The sequence below is a fragment of the Salvelinus sp. IW2-2015 genome, linkage group LG4q.2, assembly GCF_002910315.2.
Source record: "Salvelinus sp. IW2-2015 linkage group LG4q.2, ASM291031v2, whole genome shotgun sequence".
NCBI lineage: Eukaryota > Metazoa > Chordata > Actinopteri > Salmoniformes > Salmonidae > Salvelinus > Salvelinus sp. IW2-2015.
In genome coordinates, this window is record NC_036843.1 from 26,884,195 (window position 1) to 26,912,180 (window position 27,986).

General features: G+C 42.2%; 4 protein-coding genes across 5 annotated transcripts; 1 reads left to right on the forward strand and 3 right to left on the reverse strand.

Annotated features, from left to right (window-relative positions):
- Positions 1-109: 109 nt before the first annotated feature.
- On the reverse strand, positions 110-6,201 carry LOC139027645 (uncharacterized). The gene is made up of 3 exons (XM_070443295.1): positions 6,064-6,201; positions 5,498-5,773; positions 110-471 (listed from the first exon to the last, which is right to left on the reverse strand). The coding sequence occupies exons 1-3, from the start codon at positions 6,184-6,186 to the stop codon at positions 232-234; spliced, it is 639 nt and encodes a 212-aa protein (XP_070299396.1). The 5' UTR covers positions 6,187-6,201; the 3' UTR covers positions 110-231.
- LOC112081084 (uncharacterized) lies at positions 1,812-4,808 on the forward strand. Its single transcript, XM_024147065.2, has 2 exons — positions 1,812-1,941; positions 3,945-4,808. Exons 1-2 carry the CDS (start codon positions 1,867-1,869, stop codon positions 4,572-4,574), a joined length of 705 nt encoding a protein of 234 aa, XP_024002833.1. The 5' UTR covers positions 1,812-1,866; the 3' UTR covers positions 4,575-4,808.
- A 297-nt stretch (positions 6,202-6,498) lies between the features above and the next one.
- Positions 6,499-9,927, reverse strand: LOC111963079 (putative uncharacterized protein C6orf183). Its single transcript, XM_023986293.3, has 9 exons — positions 9,788-9,927; positions 9,430-9,613; positions 9,160-9,273; positions 8,754-8,948; positions 7,955-8,099; positions 7,675-7,826; positions 7,338-7,490; positions 6,857-6,958; positions 6,499-6,678 (listed from the first exon to the last, which is right to left on the reverse strand). The coding sequence occupies exons 1-9, from the start codon at positions 9,925-9,927 to the stop codon at positions 6,499-6,501; spliced, it is 1,365 nt and encodes a 454-aa protein (XP_023842061.3).
- A 1,603-nt stretch (positions 9,928-11,530) lies between these two features.
- On the reverse strand, positions 11,531-27,979 carry LOC111963550 (forkhead box protein O3). Of its 2 annotated transcripts, XM_023987070.2 has the most exons (3): positions 27,896-27,979; positions 27,145-27,758; positions 11,531-15,101 (listed from the first exon to the last, which is right to left on the reverse strand). In XM_023987070.2, the coding sequence occupies exons 1-3, from the start codon at positions 27,975-27,977 to the stop codon at positions 13,740-13,742; spliced, it is 2,058 nt and encodes a 685-aa protein (XP_023842838.1). In that variant the 5' UTR covers positions 27,978-27,979; the 3' UTR covers positions 11,531-13,739. The 2 variants fall into 2 exon arrangements, with proteins under 2 accessions (XP_023842838.1, XP_070299558.1); XM_070443457.1 differs by lacking the exon at positions 27,896-27,979 and having other exon boundaries at positions 27,145-27,721.
- Between the last annotated feature and the right edge of the window lie 7 nt (positions 27,980-27,986).

Here is a 27,986-nt window from a genome sequence, read left to right on the forward strand (position 1 = left end):
CTAAATGTCCAACGAGAAATGTGAATTTTTGTTTTCCGTTTCAGAAACTTTAAGATGTTTTCTGTTTCGTGCCCTAATGAACACGGCCCTGTTCAGCATATTTACTAACCTGCACTTTGCTCTCAAAAAAAGCAGCTTCGCATGTCCACAGGTCAGGAGAACTGCACTCTATCCACATCTGTCTGAGCCCAGGAAGAGTGGAGGTCTGTCGTTGCAGAGCTATGTGACCTCTCAGATGACCTTGACCCTGCCTCCCTCAGACTGGCCCTTGACCCTCCAACTACTCCTCTGGATGTAGTGTGAGCCCAGAAGAGTCAGTGTGTCTTCCAGCTCCTCCAGGTCCTTCAGAGCCACGTCGTACACCACGTACAGCCCTCGCTGGTCCTGGGTGTGGACATATCGCTCCTCAGTGGTGTAGAAATCATGAAGATTCTCCACCTCTGGGTACTCCATGAACTCGGAACAGTGAACCTGTAGTCACAGTAAAACCGATATCAATTCCCTAATGAACCTTTGACATAGCAGACGCACTCGCTCGATCACTCACTTACTCACTCACTCATGCACACACACAAACCACACAGTGCACACGCACACAACACACATACACAAACACATTCATACTACACAGATGGGCGGCAGGTAGCCTAGCGGTTAGAGCGTTGGGCCAGTAACCGAAAGGTTTCTGTTTCGAATCCCCAAGCTGACTATGTAAAAAATCTGTCTATGTACCCTTGAGCAAGGCACTTAACCCTAATTGCTCCTGTAAGTCGCTCTGGATGAGAGCGTCTGCTAAATGACTAATATTTACATCACAACTTCTGCTACCAGACTCTTATTATGATTGGACAATTGAACACTTGCCCCCCAAAACACGTGTAAATATTGGACGACACTTAGAAAAAAGGTTCCAAAAGGGTTCTCGGCTGTCCCCATAGATCTGTTTTGGTTCCAGGTAGAACCCTTTTGGGTTTTATGCTAAAATGTTTATTCTATTCTACTGAGCCATTTACTTTGTGTTCTTATTCTTATGTGTGGTGGAAATTCTACCTTTAACTAATAACGAGGAGAGGCAAAATCAATAATCAATCAAGGTATTACTTTTATTAAAAACGTATTATAATAAGGAGGCTGGTCGCCCCATCCCCGCAGGTGAGATGGAGTGAAAGGCCAAAACAGACAGAGTACAGGAGCATTATATAGTCAAGCTACCCCATGCAAGCATCTGCAAAACATGCGACCCTATGTATGTGTATGAGTCTGTCGCAAGTGAGTGAGGACAACAGGGGCCAGAATGACAGGAACCAGGCATACTTCCTCTAACCGTAGCTCCACAGTTCCCCCAAGTTTAACAGGGTTTAACAGAAGATTTCCCTCAAATAGGTTTGATTATCTTTTATTGCATTGTCAAGAAGGAACCTGCAAGTAAGCATTTCGTTGGACGGTGTACACCATGTGTGATCCCATACATAAGACTAATAAAACTTCAAACTTGATAGTTCACAAGAAGTCTGGAAGTTGTGGAGAGTGGGTAGGGGGTGTTGTGTTTGTATAATACTATTGTGCGGTGTTTCAGATATTGTTCAATGAAAAACATTGGACACAAAACAACATCGACCACCGTAAATGTCAGGTAATATCTGGTCCCCACTGTTCATGTAATCTTATTCATTATGATTATGAGGATTAAAACTGGTCCTAGATCAGAGAAACTTTTTGAATATGTGGCAGAAAGAAGGGAACTTTGTGCAATCGAACTCAGTCCAGCACAGGACTGGGTCACTTTCAGTTTCATTTCCTGGACACTGAGATCTTCATGGTTAGTCCTGCCTCCTTAGCACACAAGACCCTCATAAACACTGTGAGATGGATAAAACAGCTGTCATACAGGTCTCAGACGTGAGGAGAGGAAGGAGAGCAGCACCACAACACCAGCAAACCGTAAGTTACTGTAAATATAACATATTTTATGTGTTCGTTTGTGTGATCTTGTTTGTCTATATCAGGTGTGTATACTTACTTAAGAGCCACTGAACAGTGTGTTTTTCTGTTGCTCATTAGAAAAACAAGAGTTCAGTCTTAGAGGTGTGTTTCCTGACCGATTCTGCGTTTGGTTAATGATGTTTGTCCCTAATGAGACACGGAAGCCTAATCCATGTCTCATACATATGCAAACAAAGTCGGAACTGCGGTGCAGGTCTGTCTCACTGTCTATGTTATTGGATAGAGGGCAATCGCTGCAGCTGTTCACCCCATGTTAGTCGGCAAATGGACATCGTCAAATCGAAACCCAACATTCATTTACCCGTTGTGACGCACAGATGTTCCAAACTCCGTTCTTAGACGAGATTGACTTTATGACCCAAATGATCCTATTTACACTTTGTAGTACATTTTGACACTAGGATAACTGTTTGAGACTCAAATCGATGCCACATTCTACGGGATTTGTTGCTTTTTAAAGGCAGTATCTAAAAGGTTGAACACTGTGATGATACAATGCTAGTATTAGTTAAGAACAGCTGGCATGTTGTAAGGGTTATGTGTCCATGCCCACAGTGTAGACAGAGCCACTAAACATATTTGTCATACCCATTCACACCCTTTTTCTACCATAAAAGCGTTGTAAGAGATTGCCCTCTATTTATTACACAACATGGTTGAATATTTTCTTTAAAGACCCAGGGCAGTTGTTTTTTTCATCTCAATATCAAATCATTTCTGGGTAACAATTAAAAGTTTCCATTAAAATGGCCAAAAATAAACAAAAAATTTTTTTTTTGCAAAAACTATTTCTCAAGCAAGAATTTTGCTAGGACTGTCTGGCAGTTGTCTGAGTGAGGGACTTAAGAGGAGGGGACTCATGGGATGGATATTTAACCTGAAAACTAACTGTTATTGACAGAGAGTTAGAACTCTCTTTGCTATTGGTGTATTAACAATCTAAAACTCCACCCATGCCAAACCTGCTGATTAGAAGGTTCTGGCTAAATTGTACTTCCAACAAGCCACTATTCAGAAATAACACTGAACACATTTTCTTCACACGTTTATAGAGTTAGTTTCATCAATATTATACAAAACACAGGTAAAGCAGAATGTTGACTGCACTGGGCCTATAAAGTTCCATGGTATACACTATTCATCTCGAGCGGAGACGCACATGAAGCCTGGTACGTGGTATTCATGTTCTTTACCATTCGGCCATCAGATTTGCCACCAATGCTCCTTATAGGACACATCACTGTACTCTATACTCCTCCGTAAAACTGGTCATCTCTGTATACCCATCGCAAGACCCACTGGTTGATGCTTATTTATAAAACCCTCTTAGGCCTCACTCCCCCGTATCTGAGACATCTACTGCAGCCCTCATCCTCCACATACAACACCCGTTCTGTCAGTCACATTCTGTTAAAGGTCCGTCCCCAAAGCACACACATCCCTGAGTCGCTCCTCTTTTCAGTTCGCTGCAGCTAGCGACTGGAATGAGCTGCAACATACACACTCTTACTGACAGCTGTAGCTGTGTTGCGTGATGCCTTATTCTCTCTACCTTCCCTTTGTGCTGTTGTCTGTGCCCAATAATGTTTGTACCATGTTTTGTGCTGCTACCACGTTGCCGTTATGTTGTGTTGCTACCATGCCGTGTTGTCATAGGTCTCTCTTTATTGTAGTGTTGTGTTGTCTCTCTTGTTGTGATATGTGTTTTGTCCTATATTTATATTGTATTTATTTTTTATTTTTAATCCCAGGCCCCTGTCCCCGCAGGAGGCCTTTTGCCTTTTGGTAGGCCGTCATTGTAAATAATAATTTGTTCTCAAAAGACTTGCCTAGTTAAATAAAGGTTAAATAAAAATGAATAAATAAATAAAATATTATGGGATTTTATTGCACACAATCACACCTACTAAAGTTCTCTCTCTCTCTCTCTCTCTCTCAAGGGTACCACCATGGTTCGAGGTACGTTGAACACTATGGCAGATCTAAGACGTTCTGGGTTTGGTCGTCACTTGCCCAGGCATGGACTCAAGCTCCTGTTCTGGTTCGCCAAGAATTACATTGACTTTGATATCACGGGTGAAATGGTTGCAAGATACAACCCCAACGAGGGGGGCTTTGATTTCCATCCCTTCCAGAACAGACCAGAGTGGGACTGCAGCAATGTGACCACAACTATATCTGCAATTTCCTGCAATTCCCCGCTCCCAGATAACGTCCACCCATACTATATAGTGGGCAACCTGAATCTGGAAGAATCCAATTGCCTTCCTCAGTATGTCAGAAAAGACTTTACTGGTGACCAAGACGACAGTAACATGGACCGCCTCATCATCAGTCTGCGTCCAGACGGGACTGTGGATAAGGTTTATGTGACCCAGCATGACGATGACGGTCTGAGTTTTGACCCTGACAACACCTACCGCGTCACCAGGGGTCTGCTCAGGGACATCCGTGACCTAAAGCTGCGTAAGTTCCTGAAACAGGCAGGTTATAGCAACCGCCAGCCAATCATATACTTGGATGATTATGAGGACATTCTGAGTTATTTTGAAGACTTCTTGATACTGTAGTGTAGTACAGAGCTCTGTAACCATGATTCCACTATTGATCTGATTCTGAAGTGAAAGGACAGGACAGGAAAACAGCAGTATAGTTTTGCTTAGCCTTTTGCAATGTGTATTATATAGGTAAACTGATTGTATTTTCATTGTATGCTGTTGTAACCCCCTCCTGTCTTGTTCATTGTTTTGTCATTTAGCTTTTTCGTGATGAAATCGATTTTTGAATAAAAAATTATCTATTTAGCATTACTATGCTATTGGTAATACAAAAAATATAAATATTTTCTATACAACATTATTGTATGTGTGTGTGTCTTGTGTGTGTCTAGCTCATGCAAATCCTATGTTATGAATAGTGCCTCTTGACTCTACCATAATACCTTTCTGTAAAAAAAAATCGGTGTAGTAAAAATTACATTTTCCTGTGTTTTATATAATTTTGTACAACAGCTGATTAAACTAACACTGTAAAAAAAAATATGCAAATGTGATCAGTGTTATTTTCTGATAAGTGCTATTTGAAAATACGATCGACACAGGACCTGGTTTTGCATGGGTGGAGATTCGGCGTGCCTCGTGAAATCCTCAGGCAGTATAAGTTAATCGACCAATACCAAATGGAGTTCCAAACCAGAAGAGGAACAGCTTTGTGGAATGAAACACCCCAGGGTCAGATTAGCCTGGTCCTCAGACCAGGCTGCAAGGGTTACCAGAACTACTTGGCTGTAACTCACACACGAAAAACGCCATTCTGATCCTTTTTTATTTAATGCAAGTGTTTACACTGCTTTTTAGGAAAAATGTGTTGAAAGTTCAGGGAGCATTATTTTAGTCACCTCTAATGATGAGCGTTTACTCACTTATTTTCTTCACCCCTACAAATCACTAATGTCATTAATGTCTCATGCTGTACTGTAGCTGTGATGCCCTACCTTGTAGTCAACAGGAGTGTTGTGGCTGTAGAGGTGAGAGCCCAGACCTCCGACTGTCCCACTGCACCCTCTGGCCGCATTCATCCAGCTTGACTCCTCAGTGGTGCTGACCAAACCTCCTCCTCCTCCTCCTGCTGCTCTTCCTCCTCCTGCTCCTCCTTCTCCCGCTCCTCCTCCTCCACATGCTCCTCCTCCCTCCACGCGCATCCCAGCTGTGTCAAAAGTAAGGGTCCTCTCTATGGACCTCAGGTAGTTTAGAATGCCTAGGGAGATGCGCTATAAGGGAGAGAGGACGGGTAAGACAGCTCAGGCTCCAGATGGAATGGCAGGGTAAATAATATGATACAGTAGATAATGGATAGCAGTTCAGCATCCCAACAGAGACTCACTGGGGAAGAGAGGACAGCTCAGGGTTCAGTGGGAGCAACAGGAGTATTAGAGAGCAGTCCCTAACAGTCTAAAAGTCTACCCTGAACTCCCTTGTGGTCATGTGTGGCGCTAGCTACGCCAAGGTCACCGTTTCAATTCCAGCAGCAATCACGCAAGTCTCTTTGGATGAAGCTCACCTGCAGTTCCCTGATCTTGAGGTGTCGAAGGTAGAGGAGTGACAGGTAGGCTCCCCTGGCTGTGACGGTGTCTGAGGTACCCTCCTCCCCCTCCTGGCCCTCATCCAAACCCAACAGCTGCATGCTGCTCCGGTAGCTATAGCTGGGACGAATGAGAGAGAAGGGACGCCAAATAAGCAAAAGGCATTCCGTTTTAATCCAATTGAGGTCCACATTCAAGTGATCCTATTCTGTCCTTCTTAATAATGTACCTTTCATTTATTTTTTTGACTGAAGTGGTTCTGCTCTTTGTGTTGCTTTTATCCTGTCCTCCACATCCACTGGATTCCTAGCAGGAACAAAATGCTAATTGTGGTTATAATGAACCCAGACACAATCCATTTTACATGATGAAAAAGCATGTTGCCTTTGTAGCACACATAATCACATCTCTGACTAGGTAATACATGCCTGATAAAGATTGGCAGCGCTGTAAATGCTGGTCCAGATCTGCAAGGTGTTGTGTCTGTTGGTGTGTGATGATGTCAGCGATGATGAGGGCTGGATGGCCTGAGGGTCACATACCTGGGAAGCATGCTCCCTCAGGGCCTCAGTCACTACGACAGGATCTGACAGCTGGGGAGGGAGAGAGTGAGGGATAGAGCGAGAGAGAGGTGTCACTGTGAGTATGCAAAATAACACATGATTGAAAGTAATTGTTGTTAGCCCATACTTCGATACACGATACAAGCTATAGAGATGAACGTTAATAGGTTATTTATATAATCCCTCCTTTAGGTGTCAGACTGTTTACCTGGAGGAACCTGCAGTGAGTCCTCAGCAACTCATCATAAGACTGGAGCTCCTTCAGCTTGGTGACAAGTTTCTGTTGCCAGGGATCCCGTTTGGGCTTCACCTGTTTTGTTAGTATTCAGTCAGAAAATAAACATTAGGGATGGAATTTAAGGATTTGGGGCACTGGTCAGCCGGGCTAGTAGGCTGCAATTGTGTTTTAGCCTAGGTCCAAAATCCGTGCCATGCCATATTTGGAAATACAACATTTTACTAGTTTACCACATTTTTTTCTAGCCCAGTCTGAAAAGTACTAGCCTCTGGATAAAGGGCTAGCTTAATTTCTATCCTTTATATATCAACGTTCCTGACACCTTTTCTTCAATCATCTCTGAACTAACTTGTTAGCACTTCAAGTGTTATCAAACCAAGTACTATGCAGGACAAGGCTTGACAGGAGAGAGATCATGACAGAGACTGGGACAATCCCTCTCTCTCCAGACCTGAATGTATGGTATCCAGTTAGCGTTCTTCCTCAGAGCCATGGTGCTCCTCTTCCTCCCCCACTGTCCCTCTACAGCCTCTGTCCCATCATACTGGAGGAAGGTCTTCATCACCTCCTGCTGTCTGAAGATCACCCTGAACTCCTTTGAGATCTGACCAACAAACAAAGGACCAGATTCAGAGTTGAGATAAATGCGAACAGCTCAGACGTTCGCATAACTTATTCATTGACGTCAGTGAGAAACGTACACGAAATTGAGGTTTGGTGTGCGGATCTACACCAAGAGAGTACACTACGAACCAAATAACTTGAAATATATGTTTCAACGTTACTACCTTGCTGAAGAGCTCCATCTCCTCTGCAGTGTTCCTGATATTTTGGGTGTCGTAGGGCAAACGGAAGTAGGAGACCAGGCTTTGTAGTTCTGGGAGGAACTCCTCCAGTTTCACAGTGTGCATGGGAACTTGGTTAGCCAGTCTAAACATCCCTACGGAAAGGAACGATCACGAGCATGAGTTGAATCTCTTTTGTAGCCACATGAAGAGTTGTATCTAGTTCAAGTAAGACATTTAAATGTAGAGGTTCAATAAGGTAGCAGTCAATGTTAGTGTTTACCCTCAAGCCCAGGAAAGACTTGGTCTTTATCTTCTGAAGATGTGTGGACAGATTCAATCAGCACTGGGGAACTTGATGGGGACTTCCTTAATAACTCAGAATAATCTTTATCCCTCTTCTCAGAGGCTGGGATGTAGTGGATCACCTGTAACCCATCATATAGTGTGAGGTAACAAACTGTCTTATTTCTAAATAAATCTGTTACACAGTATTCATCCACCCATCCCAAAAGTCAACCAAGCTTTGGGGTGCATCTCAGTAGTCTAAAGTGACTTCCTCTCCTTGTCTCTTTTTCTTTATCTGCTCTAATCTAAACTAGCCTTTGATTTCAGCTACATGGCGATGAAGGAGAGGAGACGAGTAGAGGAAGACACTTTAGACCATTGAGATGCAGCCATAGGATGCACCCTGAATGGTACCTTCTTCCCTATATGGGGCACTACTTTTGACCAGAGTCCTATGAGCCCTGGTCAAATGTAGTGCACTACATAGGGAAAAAGTTTCGATTTGGGACATACTCATAGGGCAACGTAGTGAAAAAGCAATGTGTTAAGTGAAAATTGTACCATAAACCTCATTGTAATCTGGCAACGAGATTTAATTTGAAACTTTTTTTCAACAATGTGCATTTCAACAAAGAGGCAACTATTTATATATTGCTTAATCTCCTCCGTATAATGCACATTGTTAAAATTATTTCACAGTGCCAGATTACAATGAGGTTTACGGTCAATTTTGCACTTAACAAGTTACTGTTGCGCTACAAAAACATCGCCCATAGTCTCTCTGATGGCCTTACTGTCAGGAAGTGGTGGATGGTCTTGGAGGCATGCAGGTGACAAACCAGCCAGGTGAGGTAGATGGTCACATCTTCCTGGGTGACCGTGTTGATGGGGTTGCCCCGCCCTGTCAGGACCTTCTCCCTGGAAACAGCCAGTCTCCTGGCCCGCTGGACAGCATCCTCATACTCACTGACCAGGTTTGATACCTGGGCCTAGTGGAACAGTATGGTGAAAGAACACACCTGACCTGGGTTCAAATAGTATTTGTTTTCTTTCAAATAATTTAGTGCTTGATTTAGCTTTCCTGCTGGAACACCACAGAGATCAACTGTTCATGTAAAAAGGATTTATTGATTGATCGATTATCCTCTATTACTCATAATAAACTAAGGTGATTTATTAAATATCAAAGTGCCAGGTTACCTTGTAGAATGGATACAGCTGCTCAATGATGTGGGAGTGACGACAGAACCGTCTCCATCTCAGCATCAGCAGGTACTTGATCTGGGCCAACTGGTAGCATCGGTCTGCATAAAACTACCATAAATACACTGAGTGTACAAAACAAAACACCTTCCCAATTTTGAGTTGCACCCCCTTTTGCCTCACAACACCTTCAATTTGTCAGGGCAGCGAAGGGGCCCTAAGCGTCACCAATGTGATCCCAATGACATTATAAACAGCACAGTTTACCTGGTGCAGGAGAAGAGGCAGACTCTCAGGTGTGTACTCCAGGCTTAGGCAGCTTTGCAGCTCTCTCTGTAGCACATTAGACAGAGGCACCACTGGCAGTGCTTCTGCCACCTGAAGACCTCTCCTCAGGACCTGCTCTCTCTCCATACGAAAGTACGATACATCTTTAGGAACTGGAACTGAGCTATAGTACGATGAAAAAAATATATAGAAGGCAGTAGAAAACAATAAAATACAAAATAACATTTACAAAAAAGACAGCCAGTATCAAACAGACAAAATCACAATCACTGGCATTTTAACTGGGCAACTTTATTTTGCTCACAGACCTCCCTCATATCCATGTGTCCATCTATACCTGTAAGACTTGGAGGGTGTTTCCAGGGGAGATCCATTCTCCTCTATTTCAGTTCTGAGAGCCGACAGCTGGACAGACAACTCTGCTTCCATCTGCTCCACCTTGGCAGTGGAGGAGACTTTGTACCCCACCTTGGACATGATGGGATGTCCTGGATACTATATAAGTAACAAACCCCAAAAGGTCATTTATGTACCACAGCAAAATCAAGCGGCATAACTCTATTGGTGGTGTTATCCAATCAAAACATCTCTGAGGAGAGATATTGCTGTTTGGGGGGGTTTATATAAAAAAATGTAGTAGTAGTTAGATTTCTCAATAGGTCTTCCAAAACAGAAAATAAACTTGCCTTAATAACCGAATCATTGGCTCCTGAAAACAACTCCAAACTGGTTCCCAAGCGTGTTGTCCAGAGTCACCATGGAGACTATGGGGCCATAAAAAGTCTAAACAGACCTATACATACTTTTGAACTCTAGAGGGCACCAGAACTTCAATAACGCCCCTTGATCCAACAGGATTGCTGACCTAGGCAAATCTGAATTTTCTGACAGACAAGGACCATATGCCAAAATGTGTGTTTCAAATGTATCAATTTGTGGTAATATTTGTCTGTGCTGTTTCTTTCATTGGTGAATACACTTCTCTTTGAATAATTTCAAGGGAGATAAATGCACTATGCTCTTGTAAAATATTTTCAGTGATAATATTTTTAGCAGATTTGTTTTCCAAAAAGAATAAAGACAATCACATCACTCAATGAAATCACAATGATAAACTTCTGTTTTAAATTTCCAAAGCAATGATCAGCAATTTAGATAAGTCAGGTGTACCTTGCAGCAATACAGTGCAATGATCTCTTGGTGGTAGATATTTACCCTACTGTACATTTCAAATACTTCATTATTCTATTATCAGCTCCCCTAGCTGGATTTAAATAGCTCAACATGCTCACTTCTCTTGGATACAGGAAAGCCGATTGGCTCCAACAGAGGATGGGCACATCCAATAAAAAATTGTCACAAGGTGCACTTCTACCAATAAATACTCAAGGACAAGGGAGTTTCATAATTCCTTTGTCACCAGCAGAAGGAGAAGAGAGGCTGTGATAGCCTGGACTGAACTGCATGGTGACTGTGATTGTGGATGGAGGATTAACAAGAAAGCAATATCCTGGTGCCCCCTTGAAATCAAATAATGTTTTGGGGGAGGCAGGTAGCCTAGTGGTTAGAGTGTTGGGCCAATAACTGAAAGGTTGCTGGATCAAATCCTTGAGCTGACAAGGTACACATCTGTAAAAACCCACTGTTCCCCAGTAGGCTGTCATTGTAAATAAGAATTTGTTCTTAACTGACTTGCCTGGTTAAATAAAAAAACATGGCCTTGTTATTGAATTTATGAATCAAGTGTACATCCACACACCATACTATTCCTATCCCAAAAAGGCAGTACTCAGTTTTATTTTTAACCATCTGGTAGCTATCAATCCCCCATTTTAAGATGGCATGTTTCCCTAGCAACCATTTTCTATAGCATGATGTCTGAGGACAAAGGACATATAGGAAATCGAACAATGTTCTTAGAAGAAGGATCCCTTTTGTCTTCAAACATTTTGCTATATAAATTCAATCCATTTTTGCTAGGTTACGCTTGCAGTAGCAGTGGAGTATGAGTATTAAAAAAAAAAAAAAATACATGTTGAGATTGATAGAAATATTCAATACAATAAAAGACCGAGACACATTTTCAAGACGATTATAGTGCTTCACAAAGCTTTTATTTACATGCACCATTTCTTAGACCTACGTTACATCATCCAAAGTGAAAATACATAAGGGAATGCCAACAAACATCAAGTAGAGTGACGTAATTTAGGACCAGCAAGGTTAATAAGATCATAGGTAGGCAGTGAGTGATCTACAGTACGAGAAATAATACTGCAATATTACTTTAATGATGATACAAAACAAACAAAAAATTCAGCAGAAAACCAGCCAGTCAAATGGTTAATATCTAATCATCGTGAAACAAATCCAAAATATGTTGTATCAGGAGTCTAAATCCATCTACATTTATTACATAGAACTCCTATGTTGGTAGCGTTAAGAGTTACAAAGATGTCAAGAAAATAAGGAGTCATTAAAACTCCTAACATTTTCAACACAATAGCATAGGACACCCGTAAAGCTTGTACAATGTATGTTGACTCGAAATTTTGGTAATAATCTCTTCACTTAATCCTATTCCATGTGAGAAATCGGCTCAAAATATTTACATTATATTATTTTTGGGGCAATAATTTAAAACAGAATGTTAAAAGAGTTTATTGCTTCTGATTCTGTATGGAATGGGCTTTTCAATAACCTGATATTTCAGGCTTTGCCTAGATGTCAATATTTAGCATGAGTAAATGTTAATCCAATGTAAAAAAAAAATATATAGGAGTTTTGTAAACTGTAATTCCTTCGGGTGTTCAAAATAAGTAAAAATACAAAGTAGATCCATTCTCATTGGATGAGATTGTAAACTTAACGCTTATGTTGACCCTTTTTTGTTCTTACAAAGTATATTGGAAAACCATGAGTTAAATCCATTGTTAAAATTAGTGACAGTTGTTTTGCCTTTAGAAATGTACTTTATCCCTTATTTCTACTAAAGCGCGGGCTGAACAAAGTACATTTTCAATGTTTTATTTCTTGAATGTGGAAAAGATTTGGCAATATTCAAGAAGATATTGTACTGTAATTGTTCCCTATTTAACAGCTATCTAAATGGTATGCTACCATGCAACTGCCAGTCCTTTTTTACAACGCTTTTCCTTAAAGGTTCTGCATGGTCAATCCAACATCTGCAATGGCCGTACAGCGTTTAGAGCGACGCTGCCTCCGCAGAAGTCAGAGCATTCAGACATCTTGCACTTCGCAGAGCTGTCGGAAGTTGTCAAGGAAGTTAATATGTGTTTATAAAGCACCTTCCGCCCCCATGTACCGTCGACCAATCATGTCAATGCAGAGCTATACGGAGCCCTCCGTATTATTACAACATTTGGGAGGCGCACGGCAATGCGGTGCGGGAGCTCGATTTGGCCTCTGCAAGCCTCCAGAGGCTCCACTATCGCGTCAAAACCTCCATACGGAGCATCGGGATCGCATTTCCAGAGCAATCGTGAATTGCTATAAGGACTAACAATCAAGCAACACCTGGGCCTATATTCATAAAGCTTCTTAGAGTAGGACTGTTGATCTAAAAGGCTAAACTGATCCTGTATCAGTACTCATACTCAGAAATGCTTTATTGAATACAGGCCATGTTATAGTGCAGAGTGACATTGCAACTTTACAAGCAGAGAATTCGCTCAGGAGTATTGAATACCAAAATCACTGAAGAAAATTAACCAAACATCACATACATACAGTACAATTAACACCATGTGGATAACCTTGCATTTGATGACGTTAAACATTTATAAACTAAATGTTCTATGATACAGGTGCATGGAATGGTTCTTTGATGCCAGGCGTTTCAAAAATACACAATTGCTCTTTTTCCTTATTTCTTTCGTCCTCTTTTCTGCTGAGAACATACCGGTAAAAGCATCAAAAGCTGAATCAAGTATATACAAAATAATGGTAACATTCTCTGGAGCTTGTTAGATGTAAACAGGCAGTCAACCACACTGGACTGACGGCTGGTTTGGCAAAAATATTGTGTTGGTTAATGTATGGTTAAGAAATATGACATGGGAAGCAGGGTAAAAAAAACAAAATAACATTTCATTTTAATATCAGTGTTTACTAATCACCACATAAGGATAAATCCCTGAGACTTAAAATAAGTGTCTATTTCACATTTTCACTTCACATTTACTAAAATCCCACTGATAATACTGATCGTTACTGTCTCAACTCCCAACACAGAGACTAAACAGAGCTCCACAGTCCCGGGCCTGTACTCACAAATCATCAATGCAGTCAGCGTCCATCAGCTCATTACGTATGATAGTGTCCATGTCACAGTCCAGGCTGCTGTTGAACACGTCCAAATCCAGATCGTCAGGGATGGGAAAGTGGTCCGGAGCGATCAACTGAAATGGGTTTTCAGAGGTGCTGTTGTTGGTACCAGAGCCACCAAGCTGCATAGAAGAGTTTCTACTGGGAGACGGTAGGTGCTGGAGAAGCTGCTTGGCCTGCTGGTCCAAGTCATTGCTTGAGCACAACACTTCATTGTTAGGTGTAGACAAGCCAGCCTGAGCCCGCCAACCAGGCATTAAGGAAGTCTGGGAATTCAGACCCGCAGCACCGTCCCAGTTTGATGACATCATAGGGTCCTTGCGGAGCAGCATGGCATTCCGCCGGGAATTCTGGGACAAAGTGACAGAGGCGCTGGCTTGTGACATCAGTGGGTCAGAGTGCGTGAGCATGATGTCGCTGACATGGCTGCCATGTGTCTCCAGGCTCAGCAGGTCCTGCAGGGTGTGGTGGTGGTTGAAACGAGAGGACAGGCAGGAGAAGGAAGCTTGGTGGTTCTCCTGGATGGTCTGCATGGGGGACTGGCGTAGGGAGGTCACTGAGGAGGACGGGGGGCTGAGCTGGAAGATGGAGATGGGAGGCCCGTAGCTGCCGGAGGATGGGATGCCCAGACTACTACTACCTCCTGAACAGCTGAAGGTTAACACTGAGCTCCCCATCTGATTGGGTCCTCCGCTCTCCACCTCCTGCCCCAGGGGCTGCTGGGACGCCGTCAGGCTGATGTTGTCCAGAAGGTCGCCCATCAGGTCGTCAGGGAGCCCGTCATTGAGGTTCATAGTGAGGGCCAGGTCGGCCAGACCTAGGGGGCCGGTGGAGGGAGACAAACTGCTGGGACTGGAGTAGAGCATGGGGGAGAGGGGAGAGATGGAGTCGTCATCCAGCGCCTCGTCCAGCTCTGGGTTGGCCAGGATGGGGGAAAGGCGCCCGCTGATTGTGCTGGCGTTGGAGTTGGTGCGAGACCTGAAGTCCGTCCAGGCATCCAGTTCGTCGCTGCTGCGAGACGTGGGACTTCCTGTCCACTTGGACAAGCTAGAGGATAAGGATAAACTCTCGGAGCTGCCATCTTGGACGGCCTGTAGGCCTAGAGATGCTTTCTTCTTGGCGGCGCGGCCTCGAGCACCTTTGATCAGCTTGTTGCTGTTGTCCATGGATACGGCCCGTCGTCGTGGAGCTTTGCCGCCTTTCCCGCCCTCAGGGTTGACCATCCACCAGGAACTCTTCCCCGTTCCTTCATTCTGCACCCGCATGAAACGACTGTGGAGAGACAGGTTGTGTCGGATGGAGTTCTGGAGATAGAGGAAAGGGTTAGTTTTGTGTGACACTTTAACAGGAGGTTAATAAAATATTGTTACCTGTTAATTACAGTGTTACTACACAGGTTTAAGAGCAACAATACATAAAACATGTTTTCGATGGAGAAAGAGCCCAATGCATGTGAATTTTGCAGTATTGATTTAATCCCTGATGCAAATTTGTGGATCGTCTTTGATGTTAAAGATTCTTGGTGGTAAAATTGCTCCCAAAATTTTTTTATATGGAGACTTAACCCCTGTAAAAAAAAAAAAAAAAAGCCTCTGCTCAATCATACATACACACTGGACATAAAGCTGAGAAGCAAAGTAAAGGGAGAAAACAATACTATACACACACGGGTTATTACACTGCAGTTATGCAATGTGTGGGTCTCATTCTGGGAGATACAGTATTCCAATGCAGCTGTGACCTATTTTCTGTCTGCTGCTGTAAAAGGTCTAACATATTTCCCTGGAGATATTCTCAACCATGTAGCTTCTAAATTAAAAGGGCTGGAGTCTGTCTGTGCATTCAGGTTACACTAACAGGGAGTCCTGCCACAGAGCGAAGCAAAGGAGAGCAGGGGAGAGGAGAAAATGCAGTAAGTCATTTCTGGGTCTGCAGCACCAGGGCTTGGAGAGGGGTGGGTTAATGAGAGATGTATGGATATGTGTCAGTGTTCAAGGGTAGTCCTAAGTGCCTCTACCATTTTGCCTAGCAAAATCTGATATGCATACGTCTGCCTACTATGCAAAGCTGGACATTTGTGATGCGAGATAGATCACTGACCAAACCGGCCTATTCTTTCCTATGGGTCAGTGGGCTGTTCTGTCTATATCTAAATATGGGTCAATGTTTTGGTCTGTTGACATCAAACTTCCCGAAAACCCCTCGGTCACTGACTCGCTCCAAGCCAATTACAGGATTAAACTAAGCAGTGACACACTTTTATCATCCAGTCAGGAGTGAAACATGCTTCTCTTTTCCTGAACTGTTAATGCACGACTCATCAGTCGTTCTTTTACTTAGCCTGGCAAGGTTGATAAGACTTTGCAACATGCCAACCTCTGTGGGTATGACTGTGGTTAGCTGTAAAGCTGGGAATTGGCAGGGACCCCATGATACGATATCACTATACCTACACTACCGGTCAAAAGTYTTAGAACACCTACTCATTCAAGGGTTTTTCTTTATTTTGACTATTTTCTACATTGTATAGTGTAGGCATCAAAACTATGAAATAACACATATGGAATCATGTAGTAACAAAAAAAGTGTTAAACAAATCAAAATATATTTTATATTTAAGATTCTTCAAATAGCCACCCTTTGCCTTGATGACAGCTTTGCACACTCTTGGCATTCTCTCAACCAGCTACATGAGGTAGTCCCCTGGAATGCAATTAAATTAGCAGGTGTGCCTTGTTAAAAGTTAATTTGTGGAATTTCTTTCCAGCCAATCTCTTTTTCTTATTGGTGTCCTTTAGTAGTGGTTTCTTTGCAGCAATTCGACCATGAAGGCCTGATTCACAGTCTCCTCTGAACAGTTGATGTTGAGAAGTGTCTGTTACTTGAACTATGTGACGCATTTATTTGGGCTGCAATTTCTGAGGCTGGTAATTCTAATGAACTTATCCTCTGTTGCAGAGGTAACTCTGGGTCTTCCATTCATGTGGCAGTCTTCATGAGAGCCAGTTTCATCATAGCACTTGATAGTTTTTGCGACTGCACTTGAAGAAACTTTCAAAGTTCTTGAAATGTTCCGTATTGACTGACCTTCATGTCTTAAAGTAATGATGGACTGTCGTTTCTCTTTGCTTATTTGAGCTGTTCTAGCCATAATATGGACTTGGTCTTTTACCAAATAGGGCTATCTTCTGTATACCCCCTTAACTTGTCACAACACAACTGATTGGCTCAAACGCATTGAGGAAAGAAATTCCACATATTAACTTTTAACAAGACACACCTGCTAATTTAAATGCATTCCAGGTGACTATCTCATGAAGCTGGTTGAGAATGCCAAGAGTGTGCAAAGCTGTCATCAAGGCAAAGGGTGGCTATTTGAAGAATCTCAAATATAAAATATATTTTGATTTGTTTAACACTTTTTTGGTTACTTCATGATTCCATATTTCATAGTGTTTATGTTATTCTACAATGTAGAAAATAGTACAAATAAAGAAAAACCCTTGAATGAGTAGGTGTTCTAAAACGTTTGACCGGTAGTGTAGGTGCTGACACGATATGTATTGCGATTCTCACGATTCTATATGTACTGCGATTCAATACTGCCATTTTATATACAGTTGAAGTCGGGAAGGTCACATTCACTTAGGTCGGAGTCATTAAAACTCATTTTTCAACCACTCCATACATTTCTTGTTAACAAACTATAGCTTTGTGCATGACACAAGTAATTTTCCCAACAATTGATTACATACAGATTATTTCACTGTATCCCAATTCCAGTGGGTCCGAAGTTTACATACACTAAGTTGACTGTGCCTTTAAACAGCTTGGAAAATTCCAGAAAATGAAGTCATGGCTTTAGAAGATTCTGATAGGCTAATTGACATCATTTGAGTTAATTGGAGGTGTATCTGTGGATGCATTTCAAGGCCTACCTTCAAACTCAGTGCCTCTTTGCTTGACATCATGGAAAAATCAAAAGAAATCAGCTAAGACCTCAGAAAAACAATTGTAGACCTCCACAAGTCTGGTTCATCCTTGGGAGCAAATGATCCTTGGGACAAAGATCGAACTTTTTGGAGAAATGTTCTCTGGTCTGATGAAACAAAAATAGAACTGTTTGGCCATAATGACCATAGTTATGTTGAGGAAAAAGGGGGAGGCTTGCAAGCCGAAGAACACCATCCCAACCGTGAAGCACGGTGGCAGCATCATGTTGTGGGGGTGCTTTGCTGCAGGAGGGAGTGGTGCACTTCACAAAATAGATGGCATCATGAGGATGGAAAATGATGTGGATATATTGAAGCAACATCAGTCATGAAGTTAAAGCTTGGTCGCAAATGGGTCTTCCAAATGGACAATGACCCCAAGCATACTTCCAAAGTTGTGGCAAAATGGCTTAAGGACAACAAAGTCAAGATATTGGAGTGGCCATCACAAAGCCCTGACCTCAATCCCATAGAAAATTTGTGGGCAGAACTGAAAAAGTGTGTGCGAGCAAGGAGGCCTACAAACCTGACTCAGTTACACCATCCCTGTCAGGAGGAATGGGGCAAAACTCACCCAACTTATTGTGAGAAGCTTGTGGAAGGCTACCCGAAACGTTTGACCCAAGTTAAACAATTTAAATTGTTTAACTTGGGTAGCAATGCTAGCAATGCTACCAAATACTAATTGAGTGTATGTAAACTTCTGACCCACTGGGAATGTGATGAAAGAAATAAAAGCTGAAATAAATAATTATCTACTATTATTCTGACATTTCACATTATTAAAATAAAAGTGGTGATCCTAACTGACCTAAGACAGGGAATTTTTACTAGGATTAAATGTCAGGAATTGTGAAAAACTGAGTTTAAATGTATTTGGCTATGGTGTATGTAAACTTCCGACTTCAACTGTACAATACTGCCAAAGATATTGCACACCATGTCTGCTGCAGAGGGACAAGAGAGAGCCATGAGAAAACGAGTTGTGATCAGACATAGATATTAAAAAAGTGCTGGAAACGTGCTGGCTCACCATTTTAAAAAGAAAAGAAGATAGAGAACAAGCTAGAGAACGAGAAATTCTGGAGTTTTGGCACAGGTACAGCTGACTAGCGCTAGCTAGAGTTAACTACTTATTATTATCATCATCAATTATTTTTGATACTTGGAGTCAAGATATCGCAATACTCTGCTGTATCAATTTAGCTGATTAGGTTACACAAACCTACCTCATTCAGATCTAAATCTATACATTGTTGTATTATTTGTATTTTCCCATGTATAATTGCAAGTAGAATGTGATCTCTATATTTTTAGAAAAATATATATTTTTTTAACCTTTATTTAACTAGGCAAGTCAGTTAATAAGAACAAATTCTTATTTACAATGACAGCCTAACCTGGCCCAAACCCGGACGACAGTGGGCTAATTGTGCGCCGGACTCCCAATCATGGCCAGTTGTGATAGAGCCTGGAATCGAACCAGGGTCTGTAGTGACGCCTCTAGCACTGAGATGCAGTGGGAGCCCAATATGCAGTGCTTTCTGTAAAAAGACAGAACTAGAAGCACCCACTGCGGCGCTCCCTTCCCCCACTCTGTCATACAACAGCAGCAGCCGGTAGCAGCCTTTGACCAAAGCCTCCTTGTGAAGACAGAGAGACAAACCGACACAGACACCAGAATTCTTCCAGTCTACACAAAGCAACGCCAGATCCAGAGTAAACCAGCAGCACGCCTCTTCCCCCTCTATTTCTCGCCCCGCTCACATCATCCCCGTCTCTCCCTCAGACACCCTCTATTTCTCCCTCGCTATCAATCTCTCTCGGTCCCATCTCTCACTCCCTCTTACTGCTACACATTGACCTACATAGTTTCCAGTCAGCTGATTCTGATTCTTGTGCTCGGGCCACCAGCCAAAAAAAAAAAAAGATGGAGGTATGGAGCACAGCAGCCAATGGCAAGACTCCCATTGATTGTAAACTAACCATAGTAGGTAGACCCATAACACTGTACCAGGACAATAGCTACAGCAAAGGGTGCATTGCCTAGCAACCTGGCATAATGCATCCATTCCGTAAAAAATAAGACTTACAAACAAAATGTTTCAGAACAAATGTGCACTAAATAGGTAAGTTATGTATGAAACATGTTGGGTTGACTGCAGGGCTAAATAAAAGTATATTCAAGGTTGAACAGAAGCACTAATGTATGGCATAAAACATAGCGTTATTATCAAAGTGGGAGCCGAATTACCTACTGTATAGATTAACAACGTCAACGATTAGCCCCAAACCACTCTTCATAAAGGACATAATGCACCGACCTTGCACCAGCTCAGCCGATACAGATAGACAGTCTAAATCTTATATTCCTTAATGCCACACTGTCTAATAGCTGAGATGAACTACTGACCATAGAACTATAGGCTAAACCCCTCCCTAATATGCAGTCTAAACCTCTTCCTATGTGTACAGAGTATCAGTATACTACTGTACCAGATATATAGTGTCAATAGAAGAATAGAACTAACCTATTGAAACTAAGACCTAAATGGTGATCTCTAAAGCCGTCAGCATGCTTCAGTTTGGCTGGAGGCAAGCCGAATCGTCGTTTGAAAAACTAGAAAAAAAGCGTCAATAGTACTGTTTGTCCATTTTGAGACGCCGTAGCCAGCATACACTTCCTCAAAATAATTAGAATGAATCCAACTCAATAAATCTGTAATTTTGACATTTTTGCCAAGATCATAACCACACAATTTTACATAAGATGTTTGGTGCAGTATTTCTCAATTAAAAAATCTCTCTCGTTGAATCACAAAGACTTTATTGAAGAATCCCTACTGTTGACCAATCACCGACGAAGGGTCGTAGAATTCGGCAACCGACTTTGGCTTGCCTCAAGAAAAAAATTCTGTGTGCCCTAACAGTAACAAAAAAAACCTTACCGATGTCCTAAACGAACTAAAATGTCACAAAATGACGTCATAACATATACACAAACTCTTCTGAACTGTTTCGGCTGGGAAGCATGCGGACGCCTTAACAGTGTGAGCCACCCACAAGTAATCATAAGTGGTTTGTTGCGTGACTATTTCCATGACTAGCTAGGTTCCCATCCAATTGGTGACAGACTTTCATGTGAATATTCATAAATCTGCATAAAGAAAGTATGCTCATTTTCCCACCAGTGGTGGGTTTCCACCAAACTGACTTGTTGTGGATAAATATCAGTGCGTGATGACATAGTACATTGTGTGCACTTTCTCGCTTAAGTTTTCAGGTACCGAATAAAAATGTAAAGTTCAATGTGTTTTTATCGCATTTTAAACTCTACCGATAGCGGTCAAAAACTGTTGCGTTAAATAGAAAAGGTGCCTACTCTGGTATTGGCACACCTGCGCCCTAACAGCTCACAGGTACAGCGCGGGTAGGCTAATGATTCAACCATATACACATCAGCAACCACAGCTAATGAAGTCACTGAAACCCTTAAAGAGTTGCAGTCTGTTTTGGAATGGGTGGCCAGTAATAAACTGGTCCTGAACATCTCCAAAACTAAGAGCCATGTATTTGGTACAAATCATTCCTTAAGTTCTAGACCTCAGCTGAATCTGGTAATGAATCGTGTGGCTGTCGAACAAGTTGAGGAGACTAAATTACTTGGCGTTACCTTAGATTGTAAACTGTCATGGTCAAAACATATAGATTCAATGGTTGTAAAGATGGGGAGAGGTCTGGCCGTAATAAAGAGATGCTCTGCTTTTTTTGACAACACACTCCAAAAAGCAAGTCCTGCAGGCTCTAGTTTGTCGTATCTTGATTATTGTCCAGTCGTGTGGTCCAGTGCTGCAAGGAAAGACCTAGTTAAGCTGCAGCTGGCCCAGAACAGAGCGGCACATTTTGCTCTTCATTGTAATCAGAGGGCTGATAAAAATACTATGCATGCCAGTCTCTCTTGGCTAAGAGTTGAGGAGAGACTGACTGCATCACTTCTTTTTATATGAAACATTAATGTGATTAAAATTCCAAATTGTTTGCATAGTCAACTTACACACAGCTCTGACACACACTTATCCCACCAGACATGCCACCAGGGGTCTTTTCACAATCCACAAATCCAGAACAAATTCAAGAAAGCGTAGTATTATGTAGAGCCCTTATTGCATGGAACTTCCTTCCATCTCATATTGCTCAAATAAACAGCAAACCTGTTTTTTATTTTTTTTATTTTTATTTTTTAAACACCTCACGGCACAACGCCTTTCCACTATTTGACCTCGATAGTTTGTGTGTATGCACTGATGTGTAGGCTACATGTGCCTTTATTTTTTTTTAATGTAGTTCTGTCCTTGTCTATTGATGTTCTGTATTATGTTTCATGGTTTGTGTGGACCCCAGGAAGAGTAGCTGCTGCTTTGGCAACAGCTAATGGGGATCCTAATAAAATACCAAATATCTACATGGAGATATTATGGATAACAATATTTTTATTTGTCAAACAACGATCATCAGGGCCGTGTCCGAATACCATACTTAAAACGGCATGCTATTTACTCATTGGCGCATACTATTTAGCACGTACCGTTTAGTAAAAAGTATGCAGTATTCCATGGCAACAACGCAGTAGCGGCTCCTGATTGGCTTAGGTGCGGAGGGGCCGAGTGCAAATTCAACAGACATATATCGCATTAACCAGCCTAAACTCTGAATAGAATAGGTTAGTTATAGGCCTACTCAGTCTGCCTATAACATTTGACCTACACCGTAGACCATATAGCCCATCTATCCCATTTAAAAAGTGCTGAAGTCAAACAGATCATTTAGTTCCATTTCGACATATTTAGTGATACCAAAGTGCTGTAACATTTATATGAAATCAAATAGCCTAGTACACACACCAAAACTATTCTAAATGTTCAAATCAAAAGGCTAGTTCACAGAAATTCAGAACCGCTGGACAGCAACATAATAAACTAACGCACTAATTATTGGGAACGAGATCAAAATGACTGCTAAGGCTTGATCCATAAACAAAATAGGTAGACTAGCCAACAAAACTAAAACAATTCACATGTTCAACTCAAAAGCAGCCATTTCCCGAGTCCCCGGTGCCGACAGATTCAGAAATCAAAAGATGGTTTAGTATTTTGTTTTAAAGCTCTGACGAAGGCCAAGGGAACAAATAACACTTCAGTGAGAAACTAGTAATCCAATTTGGGATTTGTATTTTTTTTTTTTTAAGAATGTTTCCAAAGATGCAATACTTGTGATCATTTTAAGGAGAACAAAAACTACTTAGCCTACATTTGAAAACCACCAAAGAAGCTTTGGACATCTTCCCAATTAAGTAGCCTAGTTTTGTTGTTTGCTACTTGAAGAGAACTTGCAGCCCACCTCTTCCAATGCACGGTGGAAAAGTGTGCATCGAATTCTACTAGATGACGAGCCGGAATGAGTATAACACCCTGGGATTTTAACCATACTTGATTTTCGAAATGTCACATACTATTAAAACATTCTATATTTGCATACTGAGAATGCATCATTGCGTTGTTTCACGCTATTAGTGCTTCTACACCTGCATTACTAGCTGTTTGGGGTTTTAGGCTGGGTGTCTGTACAGCACTTCGAGATATTAGCTGATGTACGAAGGGCTATATAAAATAAAATTGATTGATTGATTGATTGATTAGTTGATTTTGGTAGCACATCCCCATATCTAATTGATCAGCTGTTGTCAAAGCCGAAACGAGTATGACGTCCAGGCATTAAAAGTATATTTGATTCTCAAAATGTCGTATACTATTAAGCTTTATTTTTTCACATATTCAAACAGCCTACTATTGAGGACGCAAGTATGGGTATTCGGACACAGCCCGTGTCACCAGAATAAGACCCTCGTTATTGATTTATTGTTATAACTATGATCATTATCATAGTAATGATCCTAGTGGCGTTGCGGTCTAAGGCACTGCATCTCAGTGCTAGAGGCATCACTACAGACCCTGGTTCGATTCCAGGCTGTATCATAACCGGTCGTGACTGGGAGTCCCATAGGGCGCCGCACAATTGGCCCAGCATCTTCCGGGTTAGGGTTTGACTGTCATTGTAAATTCGAATTTGACTGACTTGCCTAGTTAAATAAATGTTAAATAAAAATAAAACACCAACATTTTAATTATTCCATTTCTTTAGACCCACCAACCTCTATCCAACAGTTGCACAGGATTACAAACCTAGACTATTTCTATTTCCAAACCTCTTTTTTCCATTTAAATCCAGCAAAGCTGAAGCTTTCATTAGACTCGATTCCATGACGGATGGATTGGTTTTCCAGGCCAAACTAATACCCAGAATCAAACAGAGGCAAGAGACAACAGACCAGACAGAGAGAGCCCTTTGCGGACCAAAATTATAGGCTTAAAGGGATATTTCAGGATTTTAGCAATGAAGATCTATCTACCTCCCAAGACTCAGATGAACTAATAGATACCATTTTTATGTCTCTGCATCCAGTATGAAGGAAGTTAGGGGTAGTTTTGCGAGCCAATGCTAACTTGCTTAGCGCAGAGACGGGTAGTCTTCGGCTACAGCTAGCATGCCACCAGTCTTTGTGCGAAACTACCTCTAACTTCCTTCACGTTTGCTTCATAGCCAAAATCCGGAACTATCCCTTTAACCACCAGGTTATAAGGGCACTAGAAGAGAGGCCTCTGATGAGAGGGACTACCTGAACTAATGAATACTCCCCAGGAAAAACAATACTCATAAAATGGGAAAAGGTGGATGAAGAAGTATCTCCACTCGGGAGAAATGAAAGGAAAATAACTACCTTCATTGGCTGTTGTCTTTCTACATACAAAAAAAAAATAATAATAATAATGTTTACCCCCTTTTCTCCCCAATTTTCGTGGTATCCAATCGCTAGTAATTACTATCTTGTCTCATCGCTACAACTCCCGTACGGGCTCGGGAGAGACGAAGGTCGAAAGCCATGCGTCCTCCGAAGCACAACCCAACCAAGCCGCACTGCTTCTTAACACAGCGCGCCTCCAACCCGGAAGCCAGCTGCACCAATGTGTCGGAGGAAACACCGTGCACCTGGCCCCCTTGGTTAGCGCGCACTGCGCCCGGCCCGCCACAGGAGTCGCTGGAGCGCGATGAGACAAGGATATCCCTACCCGCCAAACCCTCCCTAACCCGGACGACGCTAGGCCAATTGTGCGTCGCCCCACGGACCTCCCGGTCGCGGCCGGCTGCGACAGAGCCTGGGCGCGAACCCAGAGACTCTGGTGGCGCAGCTAGCGTTGCAGTGCCCTAGACCACTGCGCCACCCGGGAGCCCCCTTCTTCCCCTACATACTGTAGTGACCAGACCCTACGGGACCCTAGTAAAAACAAATGCACTATAAAAGGAAAGACGATGCCATTTGGGAAACAAATGTGTTTAACTGCGCCTTTGTTTCCGATTATGTCACTGAAAACTGCTCGGATGAATAAACACAGATCAAAAGGACACCAACCTAAACTTCCACTAACATTACAATTGGTCACCCTAAATGTGTTTTAATTTCATTAAAATGTTTAATTTTCAACTGCTGACAAATATTTCCTTACAAGAAAAGTGTTTGTTGTAATTTGTTACATTGAGCCGAGATCCCCTGCAGGCCAGAGGGCCTCTTCTACATGCAAATACTCTGATAAGACAGTGTCAGTCAGAGGAACTCTCCACTCAGTGTTACAGTACGAGTAGCGTAAAGTGAAACTGAACAATTCGGGTTTGGACCCAGGCTGACAGTATATAACCTAAGTCTCCTAAACCAGAGCCATAGTGTAGGCCTATATGGTTCTGTCCTAAACTCGAGACAGCATCTGATTGTCCAGCTTTCTCTGAATGGTCTTCATCAAGAGGGTTGAATGACAGTGTATGTATGCATCTGCTTCTATTACAGCACTGTCATAGGCCGGGTGACAAGGTTGGTGTTGGCTACACTCAGGAGGGGCCTCATGCAATAGTGATATCTGCATGGGGCATCCCTTGTTTCTATCAGGCAGCCACACACTTTCCAATCCCAGCTGGTTATCATTTTTTTTGTATGCATTGTAATTCCAGAAAATGTCCATAATATATCTGCCGCTGATAGTGGAATGATATTGTTTTACAGTATTACTTACCCGCCACTGTTCGCTCAATTTCAGTTTCTGTGAGAAACCCTACACTATGCAGTGCTTGTTATCATTGTACCATCTAAATCGCTGTGAAATATCTTTTCAATAACAAAAATATATCGTTTTTATAGTTGTTTGAAAATTTGTTGGGTTTCAGTTTTGGTCCACCAGCTTCAAACTGTAAAAACGATATTTGTTACTGAAAATATATATTTCATAGCGATTTAGATGGTACAATGATAACAAGCACTATTAGTGCTTGTTATCTCAGATAAACTGAATTTGAGCAAACAGTGTAGAATTTTTGCAACAAGGAAATGACAGCGATTTCCACTAGATAACACAGCCACAAAGTCAGAACAGCTTTTCTCAGTATGACAACAGATGCCAATCCAGCGGGAGAACTCAATAGGCGAATATCACAGCCAATCCCAACACTGGTGGGTAAGTAACACTATGAAACACTATCATTCCACTATTAGCGGCAGATATATATTATGGACATTTTCTGAAATACATTTTTATGTGTAGCACCTATAAGAACACTATCACCCCAGGCCATATAACCCCAGGAATTACAGGAAATTAGCTTTAAAACTGCACATTGTTCTCTCTGCCCCATGGCAAAATGTGTAGAATTGCAGCAAACTTGCTTTAAAAACTAAAACATTTTCTCTACGTCCCGTGTAGAATTGCAGGAAATATACTCTAAAAACAATATAGTTATTTATTTTATCTCCGCTGTCAAGGGGGGGGACACTACTCGCAACAAATTTCACGTGGGGCCCCCAATAGAATAGGGCCGGCTCTGACTACGTGTGGGTATGGATGTGGGTAAGCAGACCCGCAAGCCACTTGCGGCTCCTAATGAGTTGAGCTTTTGTGGCCCCCACCCCTATCCCTGGTCTAGATGGAGGAAGACTTTATACCAAAAAACATACTGTGGTCCTTGGTATGTGTGTGATTGAATACCCCGAGTGTCCCCTCACTACAATATGTACAGTATGTAGCCTACCTAAAACAGATTAACTCCAAGTGAAAGCATTGTATATCTTTATCAACTCAGATGCCACCTGCAGATGACAGTGCACACTAAGAAGACATGGGCTCACTCACACAGCCTTTGTTACAGTGTTATTACTGAAAGCATCATCCCATATCAGTGATGTCACCCTGCTGCTCACCTTCCAGCCTGCAGAGCTGTTGCTGTCTCCTTTGTCCTTGAAGTAAGGGACAGACCTCACCATCCACTCATAGATCTGGGATAATGTCAGCCTCTGGTCCGGGGAGCTCTCTATGGCCTGGGTGATGAGGTCCGCATAGGAGTAGTTCCCCCAGGCATTCCTCCTAGCTGAAGACTTCCTAGGTTGGGAGGCCAGGCCATTGAGAGCTGAGACAGCATGCGTCTGTGTGGACAAGGAGGACCCATCGACGTCATTCCCCTCTTTGGAAGTGGGATTTAGTACTTCTTCCTTAGTGGTGGTGGTGAAGCATGGGTGTTTAGAAGAGTTCTTTGTGTTCTGATGTATGGCTATGCCACCATTCACATTATTGGCAGTATAAGAGCTAGAGCTGCTGGGTGCTGTGACATCATCATCCTCTTCCTCGGGGATGCTGTCATCGTTTGATTCGGGCTTCCCTGCATTGGACTCTGGTCGAGGCAGAGGCCAGGTGCAAGACCTTGGTCGTTTCTGGGGCTCAAAGTCTGGATCGATGTCAATATCCTGAGAGAGTGGTTCATTGTGTGATACTCCAGCCATATTCCTCTCCTTGGTTTCTTGCTTGTATTCGGTATACACTGATCAACAAAGTTGCATTCCATTAATAATAGGCTATTATTCGTTTGGTTATCATGCATAATATTAGCAATCAATCACCAGACTCATTTAAAGCATGCATAATGAGTCAAATGTGTCCACGGTCCACATTCCACACCTCCAGATGATTGAACTCCACGTGCGTCCCGTCGACTGTCTTTTCTCTGATGATCGCGCGATTCAAAAGGCCATTGTTTCATGTGAATTTA